The 15,340-nt window shown below is 40.4% G+C and overlaps 1 protein-coding gene across 2 annotated transcripts in view; it reads left to right on the top strand.

Annotated features, from left to right (window-relative positions):
- SBNO1 (strawberry notch homolog 1) overlaps positions 1-15,138 on the top strand; it is a 30,841-nt gene extending 15,703 nt beyond the window's left edge. For both annotated transcript variants that reach the window (XM_030285506.4, XM_030285507.4), the window contains exons 13-32: positions 919-1,072; positions 1,161-1,343; positions 1,553-1,650; positions 2,315-2,466; positions 3,000-3,197; positions 3,471-3,641; positions 3,730-3,899; positions 4,580-4,711; positions 5,831-5,966; positions 6,388-6,500; positions 6,600-6,671; positions 7,124-7,223; positions 7,729-7,803; positions 8,046-8,192; positions 8,271-8,365; positions 8,502-8,594; positions 8,982-9,119; positions 9,635-9,711; positions 10,421-10,614; positions 11,476-15,138. In XM_030285506.4, the coding sequence (XP_030141366.1) occupies positions 919-1,072; positions 1,161-1,343; positions 1,553-1,650; positions 2,315-2,466; positions 3,000-3,197; positions 3,471-3,641; positions 3,730-3,899; positions 4,580-4,711; positions 5,831-5,966; positions 6,388-6,500; positions 6,600-6,671; positions 7,124-7,223; positions 7,729-7,803; positions 8,046-8,192; positions 8,271-8,365; positions 8,502-8,594; positions 8,982-9,119; positions 9,635-9,711; positions 10,421-10,614; positions 11,476-11,618 (2,641 nt within the window). In that variant the 3' untranslated portion in view covers positions 11,619-15,138. The remainder of the gene's footprint in view (positions 1-918; positions 1,073-1,160; positions 1,344-1,552; positions 1,651-2,314; positions 2,467-2,999; positions 3,198-3,470; positions 3,642-3,729; positions 3,900-4,579; positions 4,712-5,830; positions 5,967-6,387; positions 6,501-6,599; positions 6,672-7,123; positions 7,224-7,728; positions 7,804-8,045; positions 8,193-8,270; positions 8,366-8,501; positions 8,595-8,981; positions 9,120-9,634; positions 9,712-10,420; positions 10,615-11,475) is intronic.
- Positions 15,139-15,340: the final 202 nt, after the last annotated feature.

Here is a 15,340-nt window from a genome sequence, read left to right as displayed (position 1 = left end):
CCCATGAAAACAACCTATATTATAGTGAGTATGCTCAGTGTAGTTAATGGCTCACTATTTGTAGAAGGCCTCTAATGTTTATGCATTCATCTTAAGCAATTTAACAGGAGGAAATCTTGTGCTTATTGGCATAAGAACCCAGTTCAGGGAAATTCTTTGTGCTTATACAAGGTACTTGGTGTTTCAGAACATACTAATAATACTAAATGTCAGAGGTGAGTAGAAAAGGCTGTTGCCACATTCTCTGGTGGGTGAGCATCTTGCTTTGCCTACTCAAAAAGAATTTTGAACACTTCAGAATGCCACAGTAGGGTTTAGGATGCATCTTGTTCACCATCTACATGATGTGTGGTTTTTCTGGACCCTGCAAGTGTAGCCTCCCTTCATTGCTGGGTGCATATCAAATAAGCAATAATGAAGTTAGAGCCCCAAGCCTGTGAGTAGCAGTCAGCTGTTTCGCAGGTGACTTCTGTGCTCTCAAGGTGTGTTGCTGTTGAAGAGAACTGACGTTACTTACTAATTTAAAAATTTTCATATCAGCATAAATCTGAATAACTTAAAATGGTTTGTATTCTTTCAAATCATCAGCAGTTTATAAAATTAGAATGCAGGAATTTGCTGATATTTGGACCAACTTTGTTATCCCGTTTGAATTTATAAGTTACTGTCTCCTAATCCATCCTAGGTCATTTGGGAAAAAAGTAACTGAGTTTTTCCTCTTGGGATACACTTAACATTTACAAGGCAGGGATACAATTTTATGTAAAGACTAAATTTCAAAATATTTCAAAAACATATTCCTTCACAATTATAAGCTGTTTTTTTCTAAAGTACTTGGGGTTGTGTTATGAGGCTTTTTTTAACAGATCCTTGCTCTTGAAAATTCAAATATGGACTTAAATTGTTCCTTTATTTTAGAGGTGTTGGTGCCATGGAAATAGTTGCTATGGATATGAAGCTGAGAGGAATGTACATAGCCAGACAGTTGAGTTTTTCAGGTGTAACTTTCAAAATCGATGAAGTTCTGCTCTCACAGGAATATGTTAAAATGTACAATAAATCTGTGAAACTGGTAAGAACCCCTTTTGAAATTTGCTTTCTCTGTTAAGTTCTGAGAGGTTGAAGTTGGTTGAAATTTGAATGCTCCTTTTCTTGTTTAGTGGGTCAGTGCTCGAGAGAGGTTTCAGCAAGCAGCCGATCTGATCGACGCAGAGCAGCGCATGAAAAAGTCCATGTGGGGTCAGTTCTGGTCAGCTCACCAGAGGTTTTTCAAGTACCTTTGTATAGCCTCAAAGGTGAAGAGGGTGGTGCAATTGGCTCGGGAAGAAATCAAGAATGGCAAAGTAAGTTGATCAAGACTGATTTTTAAATATTTGTCTTAAATGTAAAGCTATTCAATTAATATTTTTTAAATATATATATAATACAAATATTTTCAGCCATAGTAAGAGCATGCTTTTGTATTTCATGCTATCTAATGAGCAGAAATCAGGCAAAATAAACCTACAGCTCAGTCATAGTTGACACTGTCTGGTATTCTTTTGTCCTTCAGTGCGTTGTCATTGGCCTGCAGTCGACAGGAGAAGCAAGAACATTGGAAGCTTTGGAGGAAGGTGGTGGGGAACTGAATGACTTTGTTTCTACAGCAAAGTAAGACTGAATTTTGAAACTGTTCTTTACAAAACTAACCTTCATCCAGCTTAGTGTGTGTATGTAGTCATTGTGTGTCAAATGTGCATCAGTGCACAGAAGGTTGGGAGTCCTTTAGTAGTGACATTCTTTACTGAAGCTTCCTGTACCTAAATACGGGCAGCACTGCTCAGGTGAGGCAGTGGATATCTCCTGGTTCTCGTGGCATTCCAAACTGATGTTTTCAGGTGTGAACAGCTCATACTGTTCTCTCAGTGCTTCAAACTGGGAGGACGGGGAGACCTGCCAAGTGTGTGCTGCATTTATACCAGAGCAAGTTACAGACCATGACTTCCCTCTTTGATCAGAGGGAGCAGAGCCAATCCCAAGGCTGCCTTGCTGAAGATCTAAATGAATTAACTTAATTTTTTACTTAAATTGAGCAATAAAAAAATGGCAGTAGCACTGCCACTTGTTCCCAAAGACAAATTTAACAAGTTATAACAGTGCTGTAGAAGAGATGTGTCCTTTTAGGAAGGTGACAAATACAGTAATAATGATAATACAGAATGTGCCCAGCTGCGCTCACAAGGAGTCATTCTTCAGAGAAGTCAAGCAAGCTGTTGAATGCTACAGGTTTGTACTTTATGCAAATTCCACTGAGCAGCCCTTTTTTCTTAAACAGAGGAGTATTCCAGTCTCTTATTGAGAAGCACTTTCCAGCTCCTGACAGGAAGAAGCTGTTTAGCTTGTTGGGAATTGACCTGACTGCTCAAAGTAATAACAACTCACCCCGAGACAGCCCTTGCAAGGAGAACAAAGTAAAGAAACGAAAAGGTAATGCTGAAGTTCCTACACTAGTGGCACAGGGAAAATGGCAACTTCAGAGCTGCCTAAAAGTGAATTTTGTGTGGGGAAAAATGGGAATATCTGTACAGTCATCCATGAAGGAGAATGTAGCAGATCTCTTAAGGCTGTTGTTAGAAGTTGCCATTGATAGATGTTATATTGCTATAAATTTTAGTTAATTTTGCTCAAAATTGGATTAATCTGCTATGGAACCATATCCCAAAATGCCTTGTCTGTGTCAGATCACTTCCTGATATAGTCATGCTATCTAATATCTATCTAGTCAAGTAACTTTTTTTATCTTGAGGCTCAGTGAAGAGAAGCCTAATACCACCCCCTTCCCAAACTGATTATCTGAAAAGTATGTGATCGTACTTTTAGATCGTACTTTTAAATTCTTTTAAGTAGTTGTGTTTTCAAAAGTTGAATATTTTTCTGGTTTGTATGGTAAAACGGATCTCGAAGTGTGTAGACTACAAGGTTTAAACTAATTTCTCTTTCTTCTGGGATGATGGAATTAGGTGAAGAAATAAGCAGAGAAGCCAAAAAAGCCCGCAAAACAGGTGGCCTTGCAGGGAGCAGCTCTGATGAGAGTGAAAGTGAGTCTGATGCTTCAGACAATGAAGAAAGTGACAATGAGAGCTCCAAATTTTTGAGTTCTGGAGACGATGATGACTTCAACCCATTCAGAGATGAATCCAGTGAAGATGATGAAGATGGTAAGACAGTCTAAGTGTTTCATCAAGAAAGTAGCAGTATTTGCAGAGTAAGCAGAAAATCTTCTCAAACATTCCAGTGAGCCGTAGAGAAGTGTTTATAAGCAGGTAGTTTAGTTCCAGTGAGACTACAATTAGTAGAATGTGAAACTTCAATTGGATTTTTGTACACTGGAATTCAGATTTTTGTAAGTCACTTTATGCAATGATAATGTATTTGTTTCGGAGGGATAGATGGCTGCTTAGTAAATGTTTGAAACTTTTTTTTAACTGCAGATCCCTGGTTGATTAGAAAAGAGCATAAAAAAAATAAAGAAAAGAAAAAGAAGAAAAGCATAGACCCAGATTCTATTCAAAGTGCCTTACTAGCCTCTGGTCTGGGATCCAAACGACCCAGCTGCTTCACTTCCACTGTTGGAACCACCACTTCTAGTACCAACACGTCTGGTAAGAGCAACTTTCTTTGATGTTGATTCATTTCCTAGCAGTTAGGCAATAAAATTCTAAATCTCAATGAGTCTTTCTTAACTTTCAGCAAACAGTAACACAAACAGCAGCTTCGTAACAAGTCAGGATGCTGTTGAAAGGGCCCAACAAATGAAAAAAGAACTGCTGGATAAACTGGAAAAGCTGGCTGAAGATCTTCCGCCCAATACACTGGATGAGCTTATAGATGAGCTGGGTGGTCCTGAAAATGTTGCAGAGGTAGGCTGGTGTTCACATATACAAAAAGTATGTTTTTGGAGAGGTTGTTTATCAGTTTTAGACTGATCTCGGGAATGAGAGCAAAGATTACTGTGCCTCTGAATGAAAGAGAAATTTGAAGATTGTGTTAGAATACAGAGGGAGATCTGAGTGGGCTAACACATTATTTCTGAGGTTTGATATTTTCTGGTTGGGTAAATCACACCAGTTTCTCTTTTGTTTTACTGTGGCCTGTTTCTCTGACTGGCTGCAGTCAATTTGCTGCTGGTGTGTATTAAACAGATAGGAGCTTTAGTTCATCCTTCAAGGCAGTGGAGATTAAGAACCTTTATGTGTTGATGAAAAGCCTGATTAATTAATCTCTCAATAGCTGTCTCTATCAAGTAGCAGCATCAGTGTGATTTAAAAGACCCTGTTAAAATCAGTTGTAGCCTAAGCTCTCTGCTAGCTTATTTTCTTAGTGCTGCTGGTAAATCTGTTATGAACAGTAGCATAATACAACATAATTTCTACATAGATTTTCTCTGTCATATTCCACATAGCAGAGAGTAGTAGTTTTGCACTGAGAGTAAATTACTGAGCATTTAATTGTGGCTACATGGATATATAATACTGCTTGGAGCTTTTGGTGCTGGGGTGGCTTTGGTATTGCCACCCTGAGCTTGTGTTCCCTTCCAAAGATGACAGGCCGCAAAGGCAGAGTGGTGAGCAATGATGATGGCAGCATCTCCTACGAGTCAAGGTCTGAACTCGATGTACCTGTTGAAATCCTGAACATCACAGAAAAGCAGAGGTTCATGGATGGAGATAAGGTAATCTTTGAAGAGAGAGACTGTAGACAAATGTGCCAGATGCCATAGTAACTCTAAGCTATTCACCAGTGACTGGCAGGTAGTGTAAGTACTAGTTAAGAAGCACTTTCAGTTCAGTGCTGTTTTGTTTTTCAAATCAGCATGTTTGAAGGTCAGGCTGTAGTTTGGGTGACCTCAGAGGACTGTGTTTGGTGTGCACACATGTGCTAATCCGAAAGCTGGCACCTTTAAGCTGGTTTTGTAAAACAATATGTGTTTACAAGGCAGATTTGTGATTTGTATCTTTGATTCATTGATCTGGGTCACTGTGCACCTCCCCTTCCAAGAGGAAATAATTAAATTGGGAAATGAGGAAGACCATTCTATGAAAACTTACAGTAAGGGGTGAAGGGAAAAGGTGGGACCTGTTAACCTTAACAAGGATTGAGAAGTCACACTGGGAGGAGTGGTGGCTTCTGCCTTTTATGTTGCACTCTGAAAGAAAATCCTGACCTGAATAATGATAGAATTGCATCTGATAAAAGAAGTGGGGGGAGAAAGCCCTTCACAGTGGTTCACTTGGGCCGTGCTGCCACCAGAGGGCAAATGGAGTAAATATCACTGTGCATGGAACTTGTGTGGTCCCTTTGACACTTGAGGGGAAAAACTCAGGTTCCTGTAAGTGATTTGTGCACAGTCCAAACATTTACATTCTTTCAAGGCAAATGCATTCAGGCACTGGAATGGCTGGATCCTCTTCCTTGTACAGCATTAGCAGCAATATTTTGTCTTTTCTTTGGTTTGCTATGGGAGCAAACCTGTGTCCCTCCCCTTTCCTTCTGAAATAGAGGCCAGTGTCAGGGAGACCTGCCCCCGGGGATGGCAAGGTTTTGTTTGCTCAGGGAATTGTTGTTGAAAAGTAAAGCAAAACCCCCTCCTTTCACTCAGAAAAGTTCATTAGCACTTCTAACTCTGATACAGAAAGACACACCTTTGCTGCCCTCCCTCTGCCTTGTGAGTAACAGTGAAACCATTCTAGACCCATGTTCGGTAATAGTTGTAAAACGAGAATTTTTGTTTTGGAAACTGAAGCTTGATCTTGGATTTCTTGCTAACTAAGGGTTCTTTTCTCAAAAATAGAACATTGCCATCATCTCGGAGGCTGCCAGCTCTGGCATCTCACTGCAAGCAGACCGCAGGGCCAAGAACCAGCGGCGGAGGGTTCACATGACCCTGGAGCTGCCGTGGAGCGCGGACAGAGCAATCCAGCAGTTTGGTAAATCACTCACTGTGTCCTTAGCCAGCAGCAGGAATAATAACTGGACTTACTGCTAACATAGAAAATCAGATGGAGTAGTTACCTCCTAAGGACCCCTCCAGTCTCTGGTACCCATGAACAGAATCAGCTTTGTCTGTGGTCATAGCTAATGGTCTTGAAAGCTTTGAAAGAAACCTCACAAACAAGCCTAGACTGAGCTTTAGAGTTTCATTCACATATGAAGTGTCTTTATAGAAGTTGCCATAATTTTTAGAGTACCTTTGTGTGTACCTTCTGTTTGCTGTATTACAGCAGAAACTAATTTTAAGCAGGATTAAGTTCTGCCCTTTTTTCCTTGCTCTTCACAGTTTGTATTTTATTAAAAATATTCAGTGAAATAGAATTTATCTGATATACATGCTTCTACTTAATTATTCAGGAAGAACTCATAGATCCAACCAGGTGACTGCTCCAGAGTATGTGTTCCTCATTTCTGAACTGGCAGGAGAGCAAAGATTTGCATCTATAGTTGCAAAAAGACTGGAGAGTTTGGTAAGATGTTTCAAGAGGTCTGATCCTTCCTTTGAGAAAGTGCAACTTAGATTTCTTCTTCTTAAAAGTTGTGTTTAATGACAATGATGTGTCTTACAGGGAGCCCTCACCCACGGGGACAGACGGGCCACAGAAACTCGAGACCTCAGCAGATTCAATTTTGACAACAAGGTAACAATTCTATTTCTGTTGGGGAACTCATGCTGTGGCACTTATTCCACAGATGATCTGTTGAGGAAGGTTCCTCTGCATCCCTTACCTTTCACTGTATCACCTGCTGATGGAAGGCCTCTTTCTGTAACCCATAATTCTATTTGTGAAGCCATGTGGAACACACGTGTGTAAATCACTTTTCTGCTCTTGCAAACAATCAAACTTTTAAGTAAATAGTATGTGTCCTTTAAGCCACAATGAAAGATTAATTTGGTAGTTCTTATTAAAAATTAAGACTGGGCTGTTTTCAGTTATAAACTACACTACATAAAGGTGATAAACAATTCCCTTCACTGTTGCACAGAAAAGCTTTTCATTGTGAATTATAAATCCATGTTAAACCATGTGTGCCTGAGGCTGAGGCACAAACACTGGATGGTATTGACAGAGCAACTTTTTTTCTTACACAGTATGGCAGAAATGCCCTGGAGATTGTGATGAAATCCATTGTGAACTTGGACTCCCCAATGGTCTCACCTCCTCCTGATTTTCCTGGGGACTTCTTCAAAGGTAAGATAATTCACTAGCTGTGATAGCTACCTTTTGATCCTTCTCTACTACAAAGAAAATCAAAATACTGTTAGGGCTGTAAAACACTGTTACAATTTAAAATGATCAGCTGAGACAGATGGGAGTAGATGCCCAGTGAGAGTCTGTGCACATTGCTTGAATGTTGAAGTTCACACGTGAAACCAGATCTGTGAACTCTGTGTGAGGAATGTTCTGTATCTGCTTGGCCAGTGTGTTATAAACAGATTTTTATCCATTTTCCCATTACCTGTTGGAAGGGTGCTCGTGCATGGTGCCATTGGTGCTTTTCCTGCCTGGGCTTCCTGCAGGGACAGAAGGCAAAGCTGTGTCTTGCTTATTGATGTATTGGGCAGAAACTGCAAGTAATGGGAAGTGAGGGGTGTCAGAGGCTTTGGAATCGGATCCTATGGCTAAACAAGCTGTTACTTCACTGGGTTATTTTTAGATGGCAAAGCAGCTATGATGTAACTTCTTTCTTTCCTAGATGTTCGTCAGGGACTGATTGGTGTAGGCTTGATAAATGTAGAAGACAGATCTGGAATCCTGACGCTTGATAAAGGTACTTGGGTGTGCAATGTATCTGTAGAATGTCCCTGGGAACATCTTATGTCATGACAGTGGATTCTCAGCAGCAGAACTGAACTTGTAACTATCTAAAAAGTGACCTTTTTTGAAGAACTTAATGTTTTCTGCATTTCTGAAAGAATGTATTTAAATAGTATTTGTAGGAGTCTTTGAATACTTATTGAGGGCTTGTGGTTATCAAACTTGCCTAATACTTGTATTTCTTACTTTTTTAAGATTACAACAATATAGGGAAATTTCTGAATCGAATTCTTGGTATGGAAGTCCATCAGCAGAATGCTTTGTTCCAGTACTTCTCTGACACATTGAATGCGGTCATTCAAAATGCTAAAAAGAATGGAAGATATGACATGGGCATCTTGGGTGAGTAAATAATTTCATCGTGCTCTTGAACTTCAGTGAGAACAGAGCAAAAGAATAAAACTCTGCTTTCCTTTTCAGATTTGGGCTCTGGGGATGAGAAAGTGAGGAAGGCAGATGTTAAGAAGTTTTTAACTCCTGGATATTCTACCTCTGGACATGTTGAGCTGTACACAGTAAGTTAATCCTCTGTCATCTCTGTAGGAACAAGTAGCATTTGTCAGTAAGTTTTTACAATGTGTTCAGTCCCCATGTGTGTAACTGTTTTAAAATCTGTTTCCACTCAAATACCCCTGCACTGCTCTCTTGTAGATCAGTGTGGAGAGAGGAATGTCTTGGGATGAAGCAACAAAGATCTGGGCAGAACAGACAGGTCCAGATGATGGATTTTATTTATCACTACAGGTAAGATTCTTCTGTCTCTTGGATTATGTTCAGAGGTTTTGGGGGCTAAACTGAAAAAACTTGTTCAGTTTTGCAAAATACATTGAGTCTTACATTAAAATCAGGGTTTTTTTAACATGGAGTATGAAATTCTTCCTGTTATCATCTCAGGATATATCTGATAGGAATATGAGCCCAAATTAATAGCTCTTATTGAAACCTCCACCAGGAAATTGTGTTTTCACTGTGAGGTTAATGTGGATTACTGTGTTCTAGGGGTGTATTACTGTCCTTGGTTGTATTACACAATCCTATTACTCTGTAAAGAGCACAATATGGAAACACTTAAGCAGATACTTTAATCATGTGTTAATTCAGGAAGTTTTTGGTTTATTTTTTGTTTTCCAGATAAGAAATAACAAGAAAACAGCAATTCTAGTAAAAGAAGTGAATCCTAAAAAGAAGCTTTTTTTGATATACAGACCAAATACTGGGAAACAACTCAAACTAGAAACATGTGCAGACCTGAAAAAGAAATATAAGAAGGTAACCATTAAAGTTATGCTTGTTTTTTTAACTTAGAAAGGTTTGAAAATAGTTATAAGGGCTTTATTTTTTTTATATTTATGTATGATTTTGACAAGTCAAAAAGTAGGCTTCTTTCTCCAGAGCAGACTTTTTATTTGGGTCTTTTTAAACAGGTCTGTTTGACTTTGGCATTCCTATATCCTTTTCTGAATTTCTTTCTAAATATAAATTATCTGTGGTGTGGTAATAAAAAAGGAGGTTCCTTATGGTCTAGCAAGTGTTGAATTTGCAAGAACTTATGGAAACTCATCAGGTGGATTATTGAAAAAGCTCTGAGGTTCTGCTATGTTTAAGCATTTTGCTTGTCCTTTGGAATGGATAATTTGAAATTATTATAATGTAGGATGCTGTACCTCTCTACAGCATCCTGATGTTGGTGCTCCCACCTTTCTTAATATAAAGACCAAATTATTTTTATTCTATGTAAGTTTTGATGTGTTTTACTTCATTCCCATTTTGGATGACTCTTCCAGGTACCTTCTGAGGACGCTCTGCCTCACTGGCTGGAGCAGTACAACTCCTCTGCAGACACCTGCACCCACGCCTACTGGTCAGTGGCTGTGCTTTAACTTCTACTGTTTCGCTTTGGGCTGCTTTATCACAGCTTCTGTTCTTCTGTCCCTCTTGTAAAGTCTTGTGTTTCTTCTGTAAGGGAAATTCCCCCATGACCAGTCAAGTGACCCAACTTATGAGTGAAAACATTGAGCTTTGCACTTGCCCTCAAGTCCCAATACATGTATAAGTTACACTCAGAGTGACTCAGGAGTAGCTTGTGCTTGAAGTGTGTTCATCTGTTCTGTTTTTATAGTCTGATAGTTGAAATGTTATTGGGGGGGAAATGTTTAGAGATGAGATGGATGTCAGAAACAGCTGTTCCTCTGCTGCCTCCTGTGTGTCTGAACTCAGCTGATGGCTGAATTCCTGAGGAACTGCATAACTGGTAGAAGTTTCAGATTAATATTGGAGCTTCTGAAGTAGCCTGATCAGATACCAGTGTCCCGTAACATACTCCAGTTCTCAGGTGACCTCAGTGATGGTATCTTTGACTCAGACCTCTGTGTGTTTTGTAGATCAGGGCTTAACTAGGCCAACCTTTTCCAAAGCTTTACTATTTCCTGTGCTCAAAGTGTCCTTCCCTTAGTGCATGTGCAGCCCTTGCTCGACTCTTGAGTGCACATTAAATAACGAGTCTCATTTTTAATGAAATTGGATACTTTAATTTGCAGAATGGTTTCAAAAGCTTTTCTCTCTGCCTGCAGGAGAGGCAATTGCAAGAAGGCAGGCCTGGGGCTGGTCTGTGAGGTGGGGCTGCGCTGCAGAACCTACTACGTGCTGTGTGGCTCCGTACTGAGCGTGTGGACAAAGGTGGAAGGAGTCCTGGCCTCCGTCAGTGGCACAAACGTCAAAATGCAAATCGTTCGCCTGAGGACAGAGGATGGGCAGAGGATCGTAGGTGGGTGCATGGGCTGCTGCTCTGCTGCACCTTGGAGCAGGGGGGTCTGTGTTGGCAGCCACATGGCTGAGTTGGGATAAAGGTGTTTAAAAGAGAACAGGCTTGTCTGCCGTGGAGGGGCATAAGTGCAGCTGTACAAATCTACAGTACAATATATTGAGGAGGTTAATGAAGGCAGGTTTCTTTTTCAGCCAGGTCTTGGAGTACTTAGTCTCAGTTCTTTGGATTTACTGCAGCAAAAATGTCATGCACAGCCTGCTCCAGCCAAGGTTCTGTGACCTCATAATGGCTCCACTTTCCCCCCCACTTTTGGCAATGAATGGGACTTTTGGCCTTTGAAATAATTTTCATGGTTTTAGAGCTACTGAAAGTGTAAAATGACTTCAAGATGATTGTCTCTTCACTGAACCTCATAGTGAAACTTTCAAAACAGGGACCTCAGAAACCAAACTCTCCAAATGTTTTCTGAAATGTGTACTTCCTGTGGATGTGCCAATATGGCAGCTTCTCTAGTACCAGTTTTCTAGGATGTTGGAAGTAGGGTTTTCTGTGCTTAAACTTTCATGGTGCTGTAACTTCTGTGAGACTAGAAAAGCAAAAATAGCTGACTTCTTGTGACAGCAGGTAACATGAGAATAAATTTTGTTGTCAGGCAAAATGAAAACTTCTTTCCCTTGCTTCACAACCTAAAGGATGTGAAGGGCTGAGGAGCAGGACTTGCAGCTGTGCTGATTAGACCTGACATCAGAACAGTCATTATTGAATGTTGCATAAATTAAAGGGTGAAATCATCAGCCTGAGGTCTTAATGAACACAACTGATGGCGTTTTTATGAAACAATTGATGTGTTGCTGTTCTCAGGTTTGATCATTCCTGCAAATTGTGTGTCGCCCCTCGTGAACCTCCTGTCGACGTCCGACCAGTCGCAGCAGCTCGCAGTGCAGCAGCAGCAGATCTGGCAGCAGCACCACCCCCAGAGCATCACCAACCTCAACAACGCATAAGAGGACAAGCTACAGGTGTTGACTTTGGTGTTTGAGGAAAAGGCTGTAAAAGCATATCACTTGCATAAAAATCAGGGACAGATTCCAAAGAAATATAACTTTTTCAGTTCAGTTGTGTCTCAAATACTTTGGGAATAAAGAGATCTAAAAAGGTTGGTAGAACTGAAAGCCAGCAGCTGTTTATGGTGGTGCATCTGTCTTTCCTTATGCTCTCTGTAGTGCTTCCTGTTTGCTTTTACTTTTGGCCTTTTAAGCTACAAACCACAATTTGTTTGAAAATGCTTGAAAATCCCCAAGCAGGCTTTATTTTTATCTTGTCATACAGTGCTCAGGGTTTAACGCAGTGCATCGATGCCATTGCTGTGGGAGATCTCGAATGCATGTATTGAGTATATATATAGAAAATATATATTGGGTTTTTCTCTTCAATTTGAGTTTATAAAAGCATGAAACCTAGAGGTTGCACATCATGCATTCAGGTTCCTTCCCAGTTTCTGTTTGACAGTGCATGTCTTTGGAAAAGGGCATGGACAGCATAAACACACGAGGCAGGAATTCAGAGAGAAACACAATCTTAGTTGTACAGCATTGGTTATTGCATTTTTATAGTGTTTATACCCAGGTGTTGCATTTTTTCTGGTTCTCTCCTGGGACTTATATATTTGAGTCTACAACATGTTCTTTTTTGTGATAAACATCTTAAATTAAAATTAGTTCATTTTTAATGTATTAATGGTATTCCTAATGTGTACTGCAAAGATGGCTGGATGCCTGTTTTCCTTAAATTGAAGCATTTCCTTAATCTGAGGTGGTTATGGAAACTTAAGTGCAAATTCACTTCCATCTCGCATACAATCTTATATTTTTTACTTCATTAACATAATTTAATTTGTCACTTTTAAGATGAAACCTTACTTGAGCTGTAAATTAGAGAATGGGAAACACTTGAGGGTTCCGCTGTATGTGCTGTTTCTGTTATGTTTAATATGTTGTAAGACATTGTAGAGTTTATCTGGAGCTGTTTAAAAGAAATTGTAATGTACAAATGTGAATAGTCACTTATCTATAATATGGGTAAGTTTTGTTTTGCCTATAATAGTAGATGTTTATAAGAAAGTGAAGGACAATGTTTGTCATTTCTTGCTTGCACAGGTTGCACTATTGAAAAATTGAGATTGTATAAACCTGTCCAAAAAACTACAAGATAATGATCTTGTAGATGTCAAATAAAAGTTATTGTACTAACAAGAAGTGGAGTCTTGTTTAGGCAATCACCATATTCCAAAAAACTAACAAGTCTGTACAATTGGAATTGGACAGGACTTGGCATGTTCCAGGCTGCTCTAACCAGGCTTCTGTCTTGCAGCCCAAATCTCTTGGCTGAACTCGCTAATGAGGCAAGAACTAAACTCTGTCTAAACCTCCGTGTGTGTTTAAGGAAGGCTCAGTTCCAGAGCAGGATGGCTGCAGGTGTGGCACCTCTGAAGCACTTGGTGAGCCACTCAAGGGTCAGGAAGAGTGGGGCTGAAGCAGGGGCTTCCCTTATGGAATTATTGCTCCTGAGGCTCAGTTAATGCTCCCTGTGCCGGCAGCTCAGTGTGGGCACTGAGTGAAGGAAGTTTGCCCAATTCCCTCAGCCCCAGCCTGAAGTGGTCAGGAGGGATGAATCCCCTGCTCATGCTTGGGGTAACTGGAAGTGCAGATCTGGAATGAATCCTGCTGTGCCCCTGTAAATACCTGGGCTGCAGGTGCTCAGTGTTGGGGGACCTTCGGTCTGCTGGGAGCAAGGGGGGGGAGCTGAGCGCTGGCATAGCCCTGGGAGCTGATGGTGCCCTGGCAAACTCTGGAGCACAGGGTGTGGGGGAGGCTGTTCTGTGTTCTGTACCCACCAGGGGATGCATTTGGCACCCATTCCAGGCGCAGGGCTGGGATTTTGAGGAGTGTGTTGACAGATTACTACTGCAGCAGACAGCAGTAACGACAGGCTCTGTGTGGCTGCTGCTTAGTTGGTACTTGCTGTAGAAACTTCTGCCATCTGAGATGATGACATCAACATTTTACGTCTTGATCCTCAGTAAAATAGTTCTGGAAGTGGTAGATTCACAATTAGTAATTTTTTAAAAATATTTTTTCTTAAATAGTTATTTAAATATACTCAGTTCCTAAGTGCTCTTCTCAGCCCGGTGTGCTCACTTTGATTGTTGGGATGAGCAAATCTCATATTCCCTGTATTGATGAGCAAACAGCACTATTTTGCTTCAACCTTTTAAACTTCCCATGGACTTGTGTCTCCTGGAGGGGAAAAAAGCTGACAGTACTTCGAAGATCTATAAGAACTGTTCCTGTTCCAGAAACCCATTCCTCTACTTGCTCTTCTTTGCCTGCTCCTGCAGCATCACTGCCTTGGCTTTGCCATCCACTTATTAACACAGCTGCAACCACAGCTCTGGACTGTTGTAACATCTTGAAAATTAACATTAGGAAAAAAAAAAGAAAACTGCCTTCAAGCCACAGCAGTATTTTCTCTCTTGAAAATTCCTACTTGGTGCTTGGGGTGTGGATTTTGGCATTTGTTCCCTGCATGAGCTGCTGCTAAAGCTTGGGGAGAAAGGGAATATAAATTGCCCTGGATGGGGTAAGAACAGTGAGTGGTGTCCCTTTGCAGCACTGCCTGTGAGACAGACATCCTCCTGGGGAGGAAAAAAAGGCCAATTATTAAATCATAAATTACCAGGCCAGCTAAGGGTGGTCTCTGTATTTTCCTGCTTGTGGGATATTGATCTGCTTTGTACAAAATGAAATACAAAAATGCTTTGTACATCTGAAATGGATATAAAACCTATAAAGGACAGATGGCTCTGGTCACAGGGGCAATGCCAGGTGCAAAATGGCAGCAACTTCTGTACTGCGTGGATTTTGGAATTGTGCTGCAGAAGGGGAAGGTACATATTTGAGTTGATTTGGGAACTGAAAACCCAAATTCTTGGTTCTTTTTTCTAACTGTCCCTTGACAGCAACTAAATTGTGACTTGTTAACTAGTTTGATAATTAAGATATGTCTGGCATGATAAATGCAATTATAACCCCCTGAAAACCTCCTTGCACTGCAAGTATTCCACTTTTTCCTGTGTGGTTCATTGGTATCACACTCCTCTTGTAAGGACTTAAAGTTTCCCAAAGATGCAAGTTCTCTGTTCCATGTGTAGTATTTTCTTTGTAAATGGAGAAATCTCTGCAACCTGTAAAACGCTTGTTCAAGTGAATTATCAAGGGGTTTTGTATTTTTCTTTTGTGTTTGGAATAACTTCAGTCGGCTCCCAGCGCAGTCTGTACATAAATAGAGCCTGTTTGTATATAGAGGTGTTAAAGGCTACTGAATTATTGAATGTAAATAACTCTCATTTTCCTCTGTGGTTTTTTTCCTTCATGACCTTCCCAAGATGTATTCCTATTTTCTCAACCTGCCACATGGGCAGCTTGTGTGTACTTTGAAATATATATAGAGCATATATAAACCTTCCAGGGTGTGTGTGTGTACATTGTAGATTTTACGTGTTGTCATCTTTTTTTTTCTCAAAACTCCGTTGTCTGTCTCCCATGATCCCTTTGATGCTCTGTGGGTTTATTCTACATTTTCAGTGTAAAATGCATTCCCTTGAGAGAAATGGACCCAATGTCTTTCAGTGATGCATGTTCACTTTGTAGTGCCTGTATCACAGAAA

The sequence above is a fragment of the Taeniopygia guttata genome, chromosome 15 (genome assembly GCF_048771995.1).
Source record: "Taeniopygia guttata chromosome 15, bTaeGut7.mat, whole genome shotgun sequence".
In the NCBI taxonomy this organism is placed as follows: Eukaryota; Metazoa; Chordata; class Aves; order Passeriformes; family Estrildidae; genus Taeniopygia; species Taeniopygia guttata.
Note: the sequence above shows the minus strand (reverse complement) of the source record. Positions and strands in the feature narration are given on the sequence as shown.